Raw genomic sequence first — 17,475 nt, forward strand, 5'->3', positions numbered from 1 at the left:
CCCAGCTGATTCTTATTGCTGATTCCCTTCCCAGTGTATATAAGGTTGTTCCTCCCTCTAGTTTGTGCAAGATTGTAATGCCAGCTATTCGTAGTATTCTGTTACATCACCACACGGCCATCTTGGTAGGAAAATAACAGGTGATTGTAATATATTATCAGGTGATTGCAATCAAATGACAAACACAGCCAATGAGCTGTGTGTATTGTAAAGCGCCATATTGGTAGGAAATGCATGTGATACCACGGAAATACTATGAATAGCCCTAGCCTGCAATCCAGTTTTTGATAGTCCAGTAGTAGACTACCTATTTGTCTGTTCCTATCTATCCTTTAAGTTCTGTTACCTGCCAGTTTACCATTAAACCATCAGTTATCCCTGCAACCTTTGCCTCCGTGTCTGCATTTGGGTCTGAGTCCTGAGCCTCACACTTAATTAAACATTTGTTCACCATTAATTAATGCATTAACTCACATTAGTTAATACAAACTTATTATAAAGTGTTACCAATATTTCTTACTTGTACATCGAGACTCAAATCTGAATCAGACATTACTCCTAAATTCTTTGCTGCAATTTGTAGACTGACTACAAAGTTGTTGCTGAATCAGCTTAACCCGTTGAGCTGAAAACACTAATGAAAAGTCTGTAACTCTTGAAATATATACGATTAGCATTCTTAGAAGTGGGACACTTTGTAGCTATGTGGTGTGTTCAATTAATGATAGGTATAACTTACGAATTTCTCCTTAAATACCCTATGACACAATTTGGCTCTGCACATGAAGTCAGGAAAGATATATTACTGAGTAGGCATATGTTGAGACAGTTGTAAAAACTAGTAGGAAAAACTAGGGACTGGGAATTACCAGCAAACATAGGCCAGCAACTTACAGTCCCACCAATGCTAGTCAGCACCAGCCTAAGCTCTGAACTGGTATTGTGGTGCAACACTCAGCAGTCTATTTCCACAAGTCTAAAGTATGTATCCAAAGATTAGTTTCTATGTTCTGGGATGAATGGATGGATTTACCTTTGAAAGGAGTGCGTGGTCTAGATGGTGACCCTGGGAGGACTTCAGAGGCTTCTGCCTCACCAGGGGTACTTACTCTCCGGGTACCTTGGGGATTGACAGTGTTGGATACAGGGTTAGATCTTGTGATCATGTGATCATGTGTTTGAATCAATGATGGGTACTTAAGATGGCTTCCTTCTATGTTGTTTTTTAAGTCTGAGTCTAAGTCACTGTGCTCGAAACGTCACTTCTCTGGTCCATTAAAATAACTGAAGGGAGCCTTGCAGTATGTAGACTGTTCTTCACTGATAAATTAGCCATCCCTTAAGCCCACAATTAATGATACAATTCAGTTTCTGAAATGACGAACAGGGTCAGCCGTCCCATTAGCCTATAGTTTTTGAAAACAAAATTATTGGGTGTAATTTTGTGAACTGCAGTAGGTGTAAACACAAGTGAAGGTCCAGGATAGAGTCAATAACGTGCTGATCAGTGTCAAGCAAAGTAATGAGGGGAGGGAAATTATTTGGAATGCACAAAGTAACAAAATGTATTCAAGCTTAACATCACATAAAATATAATGTTTGAAAACTGTGGAACCCTTATCACTAGCTTATGCACTACACCTAAGCCACTGATAAGTGTTCCTCATTACTCATCATGAATTTATTTCATGCAAACAGAATACATAGTTACCTACATCTTACTGGACAAAAGAAGACTGCATTAATTATGCTAATGAGCAAGGGATTGATAAGTATGAGTGTCAAGTCCAGAGTTACTGCTCAGTGGGGCAGAGATCAAGGATTCACATCATCACCGATCCATAAGCCTTCTTCAGGGTTAACAGGGATGGTATGAAAAAATACAATTATAATCACTTTCTTCTAGAAAACAGATATTGTTGCAATTGTATAATCCTGCTAAAATAAATGTTATTGTAAATGTGATGTGAAAATGTGAGATTATCTCTGTATTCATGATTCATTTTAAACTGAAAACCTTACTTAGCAGGATAGCAGGAGCCAGAAGGCATGGAAACTGAATTCATTTTCAACAGGACTGATGTTGTTAAGGACATACACCTCTGTTATGAATCAGAAAATGTATCTTGCATAATGGTAATCACCCCTTCAACAATACGTGTGTTATTATATCTTTTCCTTGGTTCATTATCTGTTCTCACAATGTGTGGAAACCTTCTCATAATAATCTCCATCATTTACTTCAAACAGCTCCACACTCCAGCTAACTACCTCATCCTCTCTCTGGCTGTGGCTGACCTCCTTGTAGGGGCTTTAGTCTTACCTTTCATCATAGCAGCCTCTGTAAGCTCATGTTGGCATCTTGCAGATTTAATTTGTAACATAGGACGCAGCCTTGATGTTTCACTTTCTACATCTTCTATTCTGAACTTATGTTTTATTTCTATTGACAGATATTATGCAGTGTGTCAGCCTCTGAGGTATAGAACTAAAATGAATTCTCATGCTGCTGTGATCATGATCGTGGTGAGCTGGGGTGTTTCTGCCCTAGTTGGAATTGGCATCATAATTATGGGACTTAATGAAGGAAAATGTGAAGGAAGGTGTTTTTCATTTCACATTCCACTTTCAAGCATTACCGCATGTATTTTCTCATTTTACCTCCCAGCAATCATAATGCTCAGTATCTACCTAAAGATTTTCCTGGTGGCACAGAGACAGGCACGTAGCATCCAGAACACAAACTGTCAGAGCATAAAGTCTGGAGCATCTGTCACTAAGATGGAGAGAAAGGCCACAAAAACTTTGGCGATTGTTATGGGAGTTTTTCTGATCTGTTGGACTCCTTTCTTTACTGGTATGACCTTAAATCCGTTAATTAATTATTTAATTCCAATATCTGTGATTGAAACATTTACTTTGCTTGGATGGTCAAATTCAATGCTCAATCCATTTGTTTATGCATTCTTTTACAGCTGGTTCCGGGCGGCTTTCAGAATGATCATTTCTGGCAAAATATTTCAAGGTCGTTTTGCAAACTCAAAATTGTTTTAACTGATTGACTGGAGTGCTTAAGTATGTACTTTCAGGCAACAATTAACTATACGCATATCGACAGTGGGTGCTGCGTTAAGTGCTGAACATCAGTTGAGAAGTGGAACCCACACACCGAAATATTATTGAACTCTTTATTTCATGACAACGTTTCCATCCATGATGGATCGGATTAAATTTTTTAAATTTGACCTAAAGAAGATCCATCATGGATCGAAACGTTGTCATGAAATAAAGAGTTAAATAATTCTCAGTGCTTAAGTACTAAGATGGCAATAATTATGCTTGGTACAATAGATACAATTTATTTCCACCCCATCTCATGTATATTTATTCAATTTATTACTGTACTCTACATATAAATGTTACATTTACATGCATGGAATAACCCAGCTATTGGCTAGATTCTAGTTCTAATCTTATTCAGGTTAAGATGATTACATCATCCTTTGATACTCTGTGATTGAGTATCCCTGTTGCAATAAATAAACCAGTTAACAGATTATTACCGTCCACAGATACAATGGTCTGTCAGCAAAACATTATGAAACATGTGGCTTTCATAATGTGGCCTTCGTGCTTTTTGTTGACATCAAAAAGAACATTGTGCGAGTTTGTGCAGACGGCAAACACCTCAAGCAAAGTCAGTAAAATGTTCACAATGACTCAATTGCATCATTATTTATTTATGGTTATAATACCTCTGTGACTCTCATCCGTGATTTGTAGTTGTATAAGCCATTGGTAAGACATGAAGAGCTGTCACTATACAACAGGTAATGTGAAATGGGTTATTTAAGTTAACAAACATGAATTGTTGTCTACCAATCAGCAGGAAACCATTAATGAAGGATGGAGATCTTTTAAAGGGGGTTGACATGAGTACAGTTTTGGGCAGGCTCTGTTAATGTTAGTAAATGCTCTATTGATGGAAGAGGAAGTTCCAAAACTGTGACAGATCGGTCATAAATAGGTCATGAACAGAGTTAAATTACTGCATTTACAAATGCATTTGTTAATAATCACTTAGTTAATATGAAGAGATTTATTCTTATTGTCATGGCTGCTCCATCTACTGCCCATTCCTAGTCTTCCTCTGCTTGTCGCCTGCCCAGCTGATTCTTATTGCTGATTCCCTTCCCAGTGTATATAAGGTTGTTCCTCCCTCTAGTTTGTGCAAGATTGTAATGCCAGCTATTCGTAGTATTCTGTTACATCACCACACGGCCATCTTGGTAGGAAAATAACAGGTGATTGTAATATATTATCAGGTGATTGCAATCAAATGACAAACACAGCCAATGAGCTGTGTGTATTGTAAAGCGCCATATTGGTAGGAAATGCATGTGATACCACGGAAATACTATGAATAGCCCTAGCCTGCAATCCAGTTTTTGATAGTCCAGTAGTAGACTACCTATTTGTCTGTTCCTATCTATCCTTTAAGTTCTGTTACCTGCCAGTTTACCATTAAACCATCAGTTATCCCTGCAACCTTTGCCTCCGTGTCTGCATTTGGGTCTGAGTCCTGAGCCTCACACTTAATTAAACATTTGTTCACCATTAATTAATGCATTAACTCACATTAGTTAATACAAACTTATTATAAAGTGTTACCAATATTTCTTACTTGTACATCGAGACTCAAATCTGAATCAGACATTACTCCTAAATTCTTTGCTGCAATTTGTAGACTGACTACAAAGTTGTTGCTGAATCAGCTTAACCCGTTGAGCTGAAAACACTAATGAAAAGTCTGTAACTCTTGAAATATATACGATTAGCATTCTTAGAAGTGGGACACTTTGTAGCTATGTGGTGTGTTCAATTAATGATAGGTATAACTTACGAATTTCTCCTTAAATACCCTATGACACAATTTGGCTCTGCACATGAAGTCAGGAAAGATATATTACTGAGTAGGCATATGTTGAGACAGTTGTAAAAACTAGTAGGAAAAACTAGGGACTGGGAATTACCAGCAAACATAGGCCAGCAACTTACAGTCCCACCAATGCTAGTCAGCACCAGCCTAAGCTCTGAACTGGTATTGTGGTGCAACACTCAGCAGTCTATTTCCACAAGTCTAAAGTATGTATCCAAAGATTAGTTTCTATGTTCTGGGATGAATGGATGGATTTACCTTTGAAAGGAGTGCGTGGTCTAGATGGTGACCCTGGGAGGACTTCAGAGGCTTCTGCCTCACCAGGGGTACTTACTCTCCGGGTACCTTGGGGATTGACAGTGTTGGATACAGGGTTAGATCTTGTGATCATGTGATCATGTGTTTGAATCAATGATGGGTACTTAAGATGGCTTCCTTCTATGTTGTTTTTTAAGTCTGAGTCTAAGTCACTGTGCTCGAAACGTCACTTCTCTGGTCCATTAAAATAACTGAAGGGAGCCTTGCAGTATGTAGACTGTTCTTCACTGATAAATTAGCCATCCCTTAAGCCCACAATTAATGATACAATTCAGTTTCTGAAATGACGAACAGGGTCAGCCGTCCCATTAGCCTATAGTTTTTGAAAACAAAATTATTGGGTGTAATTTTGTGAACTGCAGTAGGTGTAAACACAAGTGAAGGTCCAGGATAGAGTCAATAACGTGCTGATCAGTGTCAAGCAAAGTAATGAGGGGAGGGAAATTATTTGGAATGCACAAAGTAACAAAATGTATTCAAGCTTAACATCACATAAAATATAATGTTTGAAAACTGTGGAACCCTTATCACTAGCTTATGCACTACACCTAAGCCACTGATAAGTGTTCCTCATTACTCATCATGAATTTATTTCATGCAAACAGAATACATAGTTACCTACATCTTACTGGACAAAAGAAGACTGCATTAATTATGCTAATGAGCAAGGGATTGATAAGTATGAGTGTCAAGTCCAGAGTTACTGCTCAGTGGGGCAGAGATCAAGGATTCACATCATCACCGATCCATAAGCCTTCTTCAGGGTTAACAGGGATGGTATGAAAAAATACAATTATAATCACTTTCTTCTAGAAAACAGATATTGTTGCAATTGTATAATCCTGCTAAAATAAATGTTATTGTAAATGTGATGTGAAAATGTGAGATTATCTCTGTATTCATGATTCATTTTAAACTGAAAACCTTACTTAGCAGGATAGCAGGAGCCAGAAGGCATGGAAACTGAATTCATTTTCAACAGGACTGATGTTGTTAAGGACATACACCTCTGTTATGAATCAGAAAATGTATCTTGCATAATGGTAATCACCCCTTCAACAATACGTGTGTTATTATATCTTTTCCTTGGTTCATTATCTGTTCTCACAATGTGTGGAAACCTTCTCATAATAATCTCCATCATTTACTTCAAACAGCTCCACACTCCAGCTAACTACCTCATCCTCTCTCTGGCTGTGGCTGACCTCCTTGTTGGGGCTTTAGTCTTACCTTTCATCATAGCAGCCTCTGTAAGCTCATGTTGGCATCTTGCAGATTTAATTTGTAACATAGGACGCAGCCTTGATGTTTCACTTTCTACATCTTCTATTTTGAACTTATGTTTTATTTCTATTGACAGATATTATGCAGTGTGTCAGCCTCTGAGGTATAGAACTAAAATGAATTATCATGCTGCTGTGATCATGATCCTGGTGAGCTGGGGTGTTTCTGTCCTAGTTGGAATTGGCATCATAATTATGGGACTTAATGAAGGAAAATGTGAAGGACGGTGTTTTTCATTTCACATTCCACTTTCAAGCATTACCGCATGTATTCTCTCATTTTACCTCCCAGCAATCATAATGCTCAGTATCTACCTAAAGATTTTCCTGGTGGCACAGAGACAGGCACGTAGCATCCAGAACACAAACTGTCAGAGCATAAAGTCTGGAGCATCTGTCAGTAAGATGGAGAGAAAGGCCACAAAAACTTTGGCGATTGTTATGGGAGTTTTTCTGATCTGTTGGACTCCTTTCTTTACTGCTACGACCTTAAATCCGTTAATTAATTATTTAATTCCAATATCTGTGATTGAAACATTTGCTTTGCTCGGATTGTCAAATTCAGTGCTCAATCCATTTGTTTATGCATTCTTTTACAGCTGGTTCCGGGCGGCTTTCAGAATGATAATTTCTGGCAAAATATTTCAAGGTCGTTTTGCAAACTCAAAATTGTTTTGACTAATTGACTGGAGTGCTTAAGTATGTACTTTGATGCAACAGTTAACTATAAGCATATCGACAGTGGATGCTGCGTTAAGTGCTGAACATCAGTTGAGAAGTGGAACCCACACACCGAAATATTATTGAACTCTTTATTTCATGACAACGTTTCCATCCATGATGGATCGGATTACATTTTTTACATTTGACCTAAAGAAGATCCATTATGGATGGAAACGTTGTCATGAAATAAAGAGTTAAATAATTCTCAGTGCTTAAGTACTAACATGCCAATAATTATGCTTGGTACAATAGATACAATTTATTTCCACCCCATATCATGTATATTTATTCAATTTATTACTGTACTCTACATATAAATGTTACATTTACATGCATGGAATAACCCAGCTATTGGCTAGATTCCAGTTCTAATCTTATTCAGGTTAAGATGATTACATCATCCTTTGATACTCTGTGATTGAGTATCCCTGTTGCAATAAATAAACCAGTTAACAGATTATTACCGTCCACAGATACAATGGTCTGCCAGCAAAACATTATGAAACATGTGGCTTTCATAATGTGGCCTTTGTGCTTTTTGTTGACATCAAAAAGAACATTGTGCGAGTTTGTGCGGACGGCAAACGCCTCAAGCAAAGTCAGTAAAATGTTCACAATGACTCAATTGCATCATTATTTATTTATGGTTATAATACCTCTGTGACTCTCATCCGTGATTTGTAGTTGTATAAGCCATTGGTAAGACATGAAGAGCTGTCACTGTACAACAGGTAATGTGAAATGGGTTATTTAAGTTAACAAACATGAATTGTTGTCTACTAATCAGCAGGAAACCATTAATGAAGGATGAAGATCTTTTAAAGGGGGTTGACATGAGTACAGTTTTGGGCAGGCTCTGTTAATGTTAGTAAATGCTCTATTGATGGAAGAGGAAGTTCCAAAACTGTGACAGATCGGTCATAAATAGGTCATGAACAGAGTTAAATTACTGCATTTACAAATGCATTTGTTAATAATCACTTAGTTAACATGAAGAGATTTATTCATGCCTTATTGTCATGGCTACTCCATCTACTGCCCATTCCTAGTCTTCCTCTGCTTGTCGCCTGCCCAGCTGATTCTTATTGTGCTGATTCCCTTCCCAGTGTATATAAGGTTGTTCCTCCCTCTAGTTTGTGCAAGATTGTAATGTCAGCTATTCGTAGTATTCTGTTACATCACCACACGGCCATCTTGGTAGGAAAATAACAGGTGATTGTAATACATTATCAGGTGATTGCAATCAAATGACAAACACAGCCAATGAGCTGTGTGTATTGTAAAGCGGCATATTGGTAGGAGATGCATGTGACATCACGGAAATACTATGAATAGCCCTAGCCTGCAATCAAGTTTTTGATAGTCCAGTAGTAGACTACCTATTTGTCTGTTCCTATCTATCCTTTAAGTTCTGTTACCTGCCAGTTTACCATTAAACCATCAGTTATCCCTGCAACCTTTGCCTCCGTGTCTGCATTTGGGTCTGAGTCCTGAGCCTCACACTTAGTTAAACATTTGTTCACCATTAATTAATGCATTAACTCACATTAGTTAATACAACCTTATTATAAAGTGTTACCAATATTTCTTACTTGTACATCGAGACTCAAATCTGAATCAGACATTACTCCTAAATTATTTGCTGCAATTTGTAGACTGACTACAAAGTTGTTGCTGAATCAGCTTAACCCGTTGAGCTGAAAACACTAATGAAAAGTCTGTAACTCTTGAAATATATACGATTAGCATTCTTAGAAGTGGGACACTTTGTAGCTATGTGGTGTGTTCAATTAATGATAGGTATAACTTACGAATTTCTCCTTAAATACCCTATGACAATTTGGCTCTGCACATGAAGTCAGGAAAGATATATTACAGAGTAGGCATATGTTGAGACAGTAGTAAAAACTAGTAGGAAAAACTAGGGACTGGGAATTACCAGCAAACATAGGCCAGCAACTTACAGTCCCACCAATGCTAGTCAGCACCAGCCTAAGCTCTGAACTGGTATTGTGGTGCAACACTCAGCAGTCTATTTCCACAAGTCTAAAGTATGTATCCAAAGATTAGTTTCTATGTTCTGGGATGAATGGATGGATTTACCTTTGAAAGGAGTGCGTGGTCTAGATGGTGACCCTGGGAGGACTTCAGAGGCTTCTGCCTCACCAGGGGTACTTACTCTCCGGGTACCTTGGGGATTGACAGTGTTGGATACAGGGTTAGATCTTGTGATCATGTGATCATGTGTTTGAATCAATGATGGGTACTTAAGATGGCTTCCTTCTATGTTGTTTTTTAAGTCTGAGTCTAAGTCACTGTGCTCAGAACGTCTCTTCTCTGGTTCTTCTTAAAAGAACTGAAGGGTGCCTTGAAGTACACAAACTGTACCGATAAATTACCCATCCCTTAAGGCCAATTCAGTTTCTACAATTACTACAATCAGTTTTAGAAATTATGAGCAGGCCATTTTAAGCCAACAGGTTCAGTTGTGCTATTAGCTTGATGTTTTTGAGAACAATGTTGAGGTTAGAAATTAGTGGGTGTAATATTGTGAACTGTAGTAGGTGTAAACAGTGTAGGTCCAGGGTAATTCTGATCAGTGTTGAGAGGAGGCGTGGACCGGGGTGGTTCTGGGAAGCCAGAACTTCCTGTTGAGCCTTCTGGAGGTGTCAGGGCCTGGGATGAAAACTGTGATGGTAGGTGCCCACTTGATAACCCCAACGACAAATCCACTCTCACCTAACCCCATTTCCTTTAACATCCAAGGTAGGTTTATACTTAGGTGTTCACCCAAAAGAGAACAAGAGGATAATTACATGACAAGCTGTGCATTCTTCAATGTTAACATCTCTGTTAACATTAGATTCATATAAAATACCAAGTCATGAATTATGGGAAATGGAATGGTGATGGAGTGGGTAATGGGGAGGAAAGATTAATAAATAGGATTTGAGCTTTTGAAAGATGATATTAAGCAAAATAACGAGGGGAGGGCAAACACTTGCATTGCATAAAGTAACAAAATTTATTTAAGCTTAACATCATATAAAAAAATAGTGTTACAAAGCCTCTTATCATTGGCTTATGAATAAGCCTAAGCCGGTGATAAGTGTTTCTCATTACACACCGGAAATTTAGCTCATGCAAACAGAATACATAGTCACCCACATCTTACTGGCCAAAAGAAGAGTGCATTAATTATGATAATGAGCTAGGGATTGATAAATACAAGAGTCAAGAGTTACTGCTCAGTGGGACAGAGATCAAGGATTAGGTATGGTATGAAAAAATATGGATTGCTAAAAAAAAAAAATTATAATCACGTTCTTCCAGAGAACACATATTGTTGCAATTGCATAATCTTGCTGAAAGAAATGTTATTGTAAATGTGACTGAGATCATTTCTGTATTGATGATTCATTTAAAACTGAAAATCTTATTTAGCAGGATAGCAGGAGCCAGAAGGCATGGAAACTGAATTCATTTCCAACAAGACTGATGTTGTTAAGGACATACACCTCTGTTATGAATCAGAAAATGTATCTTGCATAATGGTAATCACCCCTTCAATAATACGTGTGTTGTTATATATTTTCCTTGGTTCATTATCTGTTCTCACAATGTGTGGAAACCTTCTCATAATAATTTCCATCATTTACTTCAAACAGCTCCACACTCCAGCTAACTACCTCATCCTCTCTCTGGCTGTGGCTGACCTCCTTGTAGGGGCTTTAGTCTTGCCGTTCAGCATAGCAGTCTCTGTAAACTCATGCTGGTATCTTGCAGATGTAATTTGTAACATAGGACGCAGCCTTGATGTTTCACTATCTACATCTTCTATTCTGAACTTATGTTTTATTTCTATTGACAGATATTATGCAGTGTGTCAGCCTCTGAGGTACAGAAGTAAAATTAATTCTCATGCTGTTGTGATCATGATCGTGGTGAGCTGGGGTGTTTCTGTCCTACTTGGAATTGGCGTCATAATTATGGGACTTAATGAAGGAAAATGTGAAGGAAAGTGTTTTTCATTTCACATTCCAATTTCAAGCATTGCCGGATGTTTTTTCTCATTTTTCCTCCCAGCAATCATAATGCTCAGTATCTACCTAAAGATTTTCCTGGTGGCACAGAGACAGGCACGTAGCATCCAGAACACAAACTGTCAGAGCATAAAGTCTGGAGCATCTGTCACTAAGATGGAGAGAAAGGCCACAAAAACTTTGGCGATTGTTATGGGAGCTTTTCTGATCTGTTGGACTCCTTTCTTTACTGGTATGACCTTAAATCCGTTAATTAATTATTTAATTCCAATATCTGTGATTGAAACATTTACTTTGCTTGGATGGTCAAATTCAGTGCTCAATCCATTTGTTTATGCATTCTTTTACAGCTGGTTCCGGGCGGCTTTCAGAATGATCATTTCTGGCAAAATATTTCAAGGTCGTTTTGCAAACTCAAAATTGTTTTAACTGATTGACTGGAGTGCTTAAGTACTAACATGTCAATAATTATGCTTGGTAGGCTACAATAGATACAATTAACTTCCACTTCATCTCATGTATATTTATTCAATTTATTACTGTTCTCTACGTACAAATGTTACATTTAAATGCATGGAATAACCCAGCTATTGGCTAGATTCCAGTTCTAATCTTATTCAGGTTAAGATGATTACATCATCCTTTGATACTCTGTGATTGAGTATCCCTGTTGCAATAAATAAACCAGTTAACAGATTATTACCGTCCACAGATACAATGGTCTGTCAGCAAAACATTATGAAACATGTGGCTTTCATAATGTGGCCTTTGTGCTTTTTGTTGACATCAAAAAGAACATTGTGCGAGTTTCTGCAGACGGCAAACACCTCAAGCAAAGTCAGTAAAATGTTCACAATGACTCAATTGCATCATTAAATATTTATGGTTATAATACCTCTGTGACTCTCATCCGTGATTTGTAGTTGTATAAGCCATTGGTAAGACATGAAGAGCTGTCACTGTACAACAGGTAATGTGAAATGGGTTATTTAAGTTAACAAACATGAATTGTTGTCTACTAATCAGCAGGAAACCATTAATGAAGGATGAAGATCTTTTAAAGGGGGTTGAGATGAGTACAGTTTTGGGCAGGCTCTGTTAATGTTAGTAAATGCTCTATTGATGGAAGAGGAAGTTCCAAAACTGTGACAGATCGGTCATAAATAGGTCATGAACAGAGTTAAATTACTGCATTTACAAATGCATTTGTTAATAATCACTTAGTTAATATGAAGAGATTTATTCATGCCTTATTGTCATGGCTGCTCCATCTACTGCCCATTCCTAGTCTTCCTCTGCTTGTCGCCTGCCCAGCTGATTCTTATTGTGCTGATTCCCTTCCCAGTGTATATAAGGTTGTTCTTCCCTCTAGTTTGTGCAAGATTGTAATGCCAGCTATTCGTAGTATTCTGTTACATCACCACACGGCCATCTTGGTAGGAAAATAACAGGTGATTGTAATAAATTATCAGGTGATTGCAATCAAATGACAAACACAGCCAATGAGCTGTGTGTATTGTAAAGCGCCATATTGGTAGGAAATGCATGTGACATCATGGAAATACTATGAATAGCCCTAGCCTGCAATCCAGTTTTTGATAGTCCAGTAGTAGACTACCTATTTGTCTGTTCCTATCTATCCTTTGAGTTCTGTTACCTGCCAGTTTACCATTAAACCATCAGTTATCCCTGCAACCTTTGCCTCCGTGTCTGCATTTGGGTCTGAGTCCTGAGCCTCACACTTAGTTAAACATTTGTTCACCATTAATTAATGCATTAACTCACATTAGTTAATACAACCTTATTATAAAGTGTTACCAATATTTCTTACTTGTACATCAAGACTCAAATCTGAATCAGACATTACTCCTAAATTCTTTGCTGCAATTTGTAGACTGACTACAAAGTTGTTGCTGAATCAGCTTAACCCGTTGAGCTGAAAACACTAATGAAAAGTCTGTAACTCTTGAAATATATATGATTAGCATTCTTAGAAGTGGGACACTTTGTAGCTATGTGGTGTGTTCAATTAATGATAGGTATAACTTACGAATTTCTCCTTAAATACCCTATGACACAATTTGGCTCTGCACATGAAGTCAGGAAAGATATATTACTGAGTAGGCATATGTTGAGACAGTTGTAAAAACTAGTAGGAAAAACTAGGGACTGGGAATTACCAGCAAACATAGGCCAGCAACTTACAGTCCCACCAATGCTAGTCAGCACCAGCCTAAGCTCTGAACTGGTATTGTGGTGCAACACTCAGCAGTCTATTTCCACAAGTCTAAAGTATGTATCCAAAGATTAGTTTCTATGTTTTGGGATGAATGGATGGATTTACCTTTGAAAGGAGCACGTGGTCTAGATGGTGACCCTGGGAGGACTTCAGAGGCTTCTGCCTCACCAGGGCTACTTACTCTCCGGGTACCTTGGGGATTGACAGTGTTGGATACAGGGTTAGATCTTAAGTCATCACTGAAAAACTCCTTCAAACGTAATTGCAAAAAATATTTCTGTAAATCTACAAAAATATTGAAATCTTTGCACAAAAGAAAGTCCTTTATTTAGGGCAGAGATGCAAGTCTCTGATTGACCCGATCGTCTAGATATTGCCGTTGAATAGCGCAACACCAGACTCTCTGAATTGCTTGACCAAATCCGAAGAGTGGGCGGGACACAATTCAGGAGTCTGGAACCAGGCTAATACCTTACGACTCTGGTGGACATTTTACTCTAGTGTATATATGTTTTGTATGTTTTTCTGTTTGTATTGTACATGATATCCACTTGTTTGGTTATGCGTAATGTAACGTAATCTTTATGTATTGTACTTGGCTAATCATGTGAGTGAATGGACTGATCATGTGGTTTAATCAGGGATGTATGGGTACTTGAGAACTGAAGGGTGCCTTGAAGTACACAAACTGTACCGATAAATTACCCATCCCTTAAGGCCAATTCAGTTTCTACAATTACTACAATTCAGTTTTAGAAATTATGAGCAGGCCATTTTAAGCCAACAGGTTCAGTTGTGCTATTAGCTTGATGTTTTTGAGAACAATGTTGAGGTTAGAAATTAGTGGGTGTAATATTGTGAACTGTTGTAGGTGTAAACAGTGTAGGTCCAGGGTAATTCTGATCAGTGTTGAGAGGAGGCGTGGACCGGGGTGGTTCTGGGATGCCAGAACTTCCTGTTGAGCCTTCTGGAGGTGTCATGGCCTGGGATGAAAACTGTGATGGTAGGTGCCCACTTGATAACCCCAAAGACAAATCCACTCTCACCTAACCCCATTTACTTTAACATCCAAGGTAGGTTTATACTTAGGTGTTCACCCAAAAGAGAACAAGGGGATAATTACATGACAAGCTGTGCATTCTTCAATGTTAACATCTCTGTTAACATTAGATTCATATAAAATACCAAGTCATGAATTATGGGAAATGGAATGGTGATGGAGTGGGTAATGGGGAGGAAAGATTAATAAATAGGATTTGAGCTTTTGAAAGATGATATTACTGTAAGCAAAATAATGAGGAGAGGGCAAACACTTGTATTGCATAAAGTAACAAAATTTATTTAAGCTTAACATCACATAAAAAATAGTGTTACAAACCCTCTTATCATTGGCTTATGAATAAGCCTAAGCCGGTGATAAGTGTTTCTCATTACACATCGTAAATTTAGCTCATGCAAACAGAATACATAGTCACCCACATCTTACTGGCCAAAAGAAGAGTGCATTAATTATGATAATGAGCAAGGGATTGATAAATACAAGAGTCAAGTCAAGAGTTACTGCTCAGTGGGACAGAGATCATGGATTAGGTATGGTATGAAAAAATATGGATTGCTAAAAAAAAAAAATTATAATCACATATAAACACATATTGTTGCAATTGCATAATCTTGCTGAAAGAAATGTTATTGTAAATGTGACTGAGATCATTTCTGTATTGATGATTCATTTGAAATTTGAAATTTTATTTAGCAGGATAGCAGGAGCGAGAAGGCATGGAACCTGAATTCATTTTCAACAGCACTGGCATCGTTAAGGACATACATCTCTGTTATGAATCAGAAAATTTATCTTGCATAATGGTAATCACCCCTTCAACAATACGTGTGTTACTATATATTTTCCTTGGCTCATTCTCTGTTCTCACAATGTGTGGAAACCTTCTTGTAATAATTTCCATCATTTATTTCAAACAGCTCCACACTCCAGCTAACTACCTCATCCTCTCTCTGGCTATGGCTGACCTCCTTGTAGGGGCTTTACTCTTGCCGTTCAGCATAGCAGTCTCTGTAAACTCATGTTGGTATCTTGCAGACTTAATTTGTCAGATAGCACGCAGTCTTGATGTTTCACTATCTACATCTTCCATTCTGAACTTATGTTTTATTTCTATTGACAGATATTATGCAGTGTGTCAGCCTCTGAGGTATAGAACTAAAATTAATTTTCATGCTGTTGTGATCATGATCTTGGTGAGCTGGGGTGTTTCTGGCCTACTTGGAATTGGCGTGATAATTATGGGACTTAATGAAGGAAAATGTGAAGGACGATGTTTTTCATTTCATATTCCAATTTCAAGCATTGCCGGCTGTATTCTCACATTTTACCTTCCAGTAATTATACTGCTCAGTATCTACCTAAAGATTTTCCTGGTGGCACAGAGACAGGCACGTAGCATCAAGAACACAAACTGTCAGAGCATAAAGTCTGGAGCATCTGTCAGTAAGATGGAGAGAAAGGCCACAAAAACTTTGGCAGTCATTATCGGAGCTTTTCTAATCTGTTGGACTCCTTCCTTTATTGGTATGACCTTAAACCCGTTAAGTAATTATTCAATTCCAATAGCTGTGATTGAAATATTTGCTTTGTTTGGATGGTCAAATTCAGTGCTCAATCCATTTGTTTATGCATTCTTTTACAGCTGGTTCCGGGCGGCTTTCAGAATGATCATTTCCGGTAAAATATTTCAAGGTGATTTTGCAAACTCAAAACTGTTTTGATTGACTGGAGTGCTGAAGTACTAACATGTCAACATTTATGTTTGGTAGAATTGAGACAATTTATTTCTACTTTCTCATGTATATTTATTTAATTTATTAATGTACTCTATCCACAAAGGCTACATTTACATGCACAGAGTAACCCAGCTATTGCCATATTCTAGTTCTAATTTTATTCAGCTTAAACTGTTTACATCAGCCTTTGATACCCTGTGATTGAGTATCCCTGTTGCCGTGAATAAACCAGTTAACATAATATTCCCATTCACAAATAGAATGGTCATTATGTCAAAATAATATGTAATATATGGCCCTCAGCTGCTCACTTTAACTGAGCAGTAAGTTACTTCTAATATAGGTGAAAGAAATCAGGATCCCCATAGTAATAGTAAAAGTAAGTATTGTTTGAAGCTGTATATTAGTTTTCGTATGAAAATGACATAATTCTTTTGCCATCAGTAATGGCTGCCTTTGCTCACTGTAGAATTTTAATACATTTCTGAATGGAAACATGTAAACAATTACGGTAGCTGATGGGTGCAAATGCGCTACAAGGGCCAAAATAGAAATTGCATTAAGCGAAACGCACTGCAACTTCAAAAACAATACAAATTCAAAAATACATTCAAAAATCTAAAGCAAATCCAACAGAAACATGCTGCAAAAGAAGAAACGCGCTGCAGAATGCCAAAGCAAATACATTAACAGAAAACATGCCGCAAATTCATAAAAGATGCAAATTCAAAAACACATGCAAACCACGAAGACAAATGCAACAGAAAAGCGCTGCATTATCTAGTCAACATAATGGAAGTGCTCCAGGCCTCTAGGGAAGCGTTAAATGGAATAGGATGATTTTCGACACGAGAGAGAGAGAGACACACACAGTTTCAACTGTTAGGCCCTATATCTAAATGTTGTTATGCTTGTTAAGGGCTCATGGTGCAGTCTCGGTCACATAACGTTCTTGCACGGTGCCTGCCTGTCGTGTGATTGTGTGGCGGTATCGATCTTTTTATGAGAGACAAAGGAGATGACAGGAAGCTTTCTTCTTCCCACTGCCAAACCTCTCTTTGCACCTAAAAACATCAATAGTTCTTTTCAGTCAAGGATGATTCAACTGGATGCTTTCTATCCTCCTCCTCATAG

General features: G+C 37.9%; 4 protein-coding genes across 4 annotated transcripts; all 4 read left to right on the forward strand.

Annotated features, from left to right (window-relative positions):
- Window positions 1-2,049: 2,049 nt before the first annotated feature.
- LOC144542759 (trace amine-associated receptor 1-like) lies at window positions 2,050-3,054 on the forward strand. The gene has a single exon (XM_078289942.1). The coding sequence runs from the start codon at window positions 2,050-2,052 to the stop codon at window positions 3,052-3,054; it is 1,005 nt and encodes a 334-aa protein (XP_078146068.1).
- Window positions 3,055-6,213: 3,159 nt separating this feature from the next.
- LOC144542760 (trace amine-associated receptor 1-like) lies at window positions 6,214-7,218 on the forward strand. The gene has a single exon (XM_078289950.1). It carries the CDS (start codon window positions 6,214-6,216, stop codon window positions 7,216-7,218), a length of 1,005 nt encoding a protein of 334 aa, XP_078146076.1.
- Window positions 7,219-10,730: 3,512 nt separating this feature from the next.
- On the forward strand, window positions 10,731-11,735 carry LOC139911684 (trace amine-associated receptor 1-like). Its single transcript, XM_071899258.2, has one exon. It carries the CDS (start codon window positions 10,731-10,733, stop codon window positions 11,733-11,735), a length of 1,005 nt encoding a protein of 334 aa, XP_071755359.2.
- A 3,586-nt stretch (window positions 11,736-15,321) lies between these two features.
- On the forward strand, window positions 15,322-16,326 carry LOC139911678 (trace amine-associated receptor 1-like). Its single transcript, XM_071899247.2, has one exon. It carries the CDS (start codon window positions 15,322-15,324, stop codon window positions 16,324-16,326), a length of 1,005 nt encoding a protein of 334 aa, XP_071755348.2.
- The last annotated feature ends 1,149 nt before the right edge of the window (window positions 16,327-17,475 follow it).

Source organism: Centroberyx gerrardi, chromosome 18 (genome assembly GCF_048128805.1).
Source record: "Centroberyx gerrardi isolate f3 chromosome 18, fCenGer3.hap1.cur.20231027, whole genome shotgun sequence".
Classification (NCBI taxonomy): domain Eukaryota; kingdom Metazoa; phylum Chordata; class Actinopteri; order Beryciformes; family Berycidae; genus Centroberyx; species Centroberyx gerrardi.

Coding starts and splice junctions, on each gene's coding strand:
- LOC144542759 (XM_078289942.1), top strand. CDS start 2,050: ATGGAAACTGAATTCATTTTCAACAGGACTGATGTTGTTAAGGACATA.
- LOC144542760 (XM_078289950.1), top strand. CDS start 6,214: ATGGAAACTGAATTCATTTTCAACAGGACTGATGTTGTTAAGGACATA.
- LOC139911684 (XM_071899258.2), top strand. CDS start 10,731: ATGGAAACTGAATTCATTTCCAACAAGACTGATGTTGTTAAGGACATA.
- LOC139911678 (XM_071899247.2), top strand. CDS start 15,322: ATGGAACCTGAATTCATTTTCAACAGCACTGGCATCGTTAAGGACATA.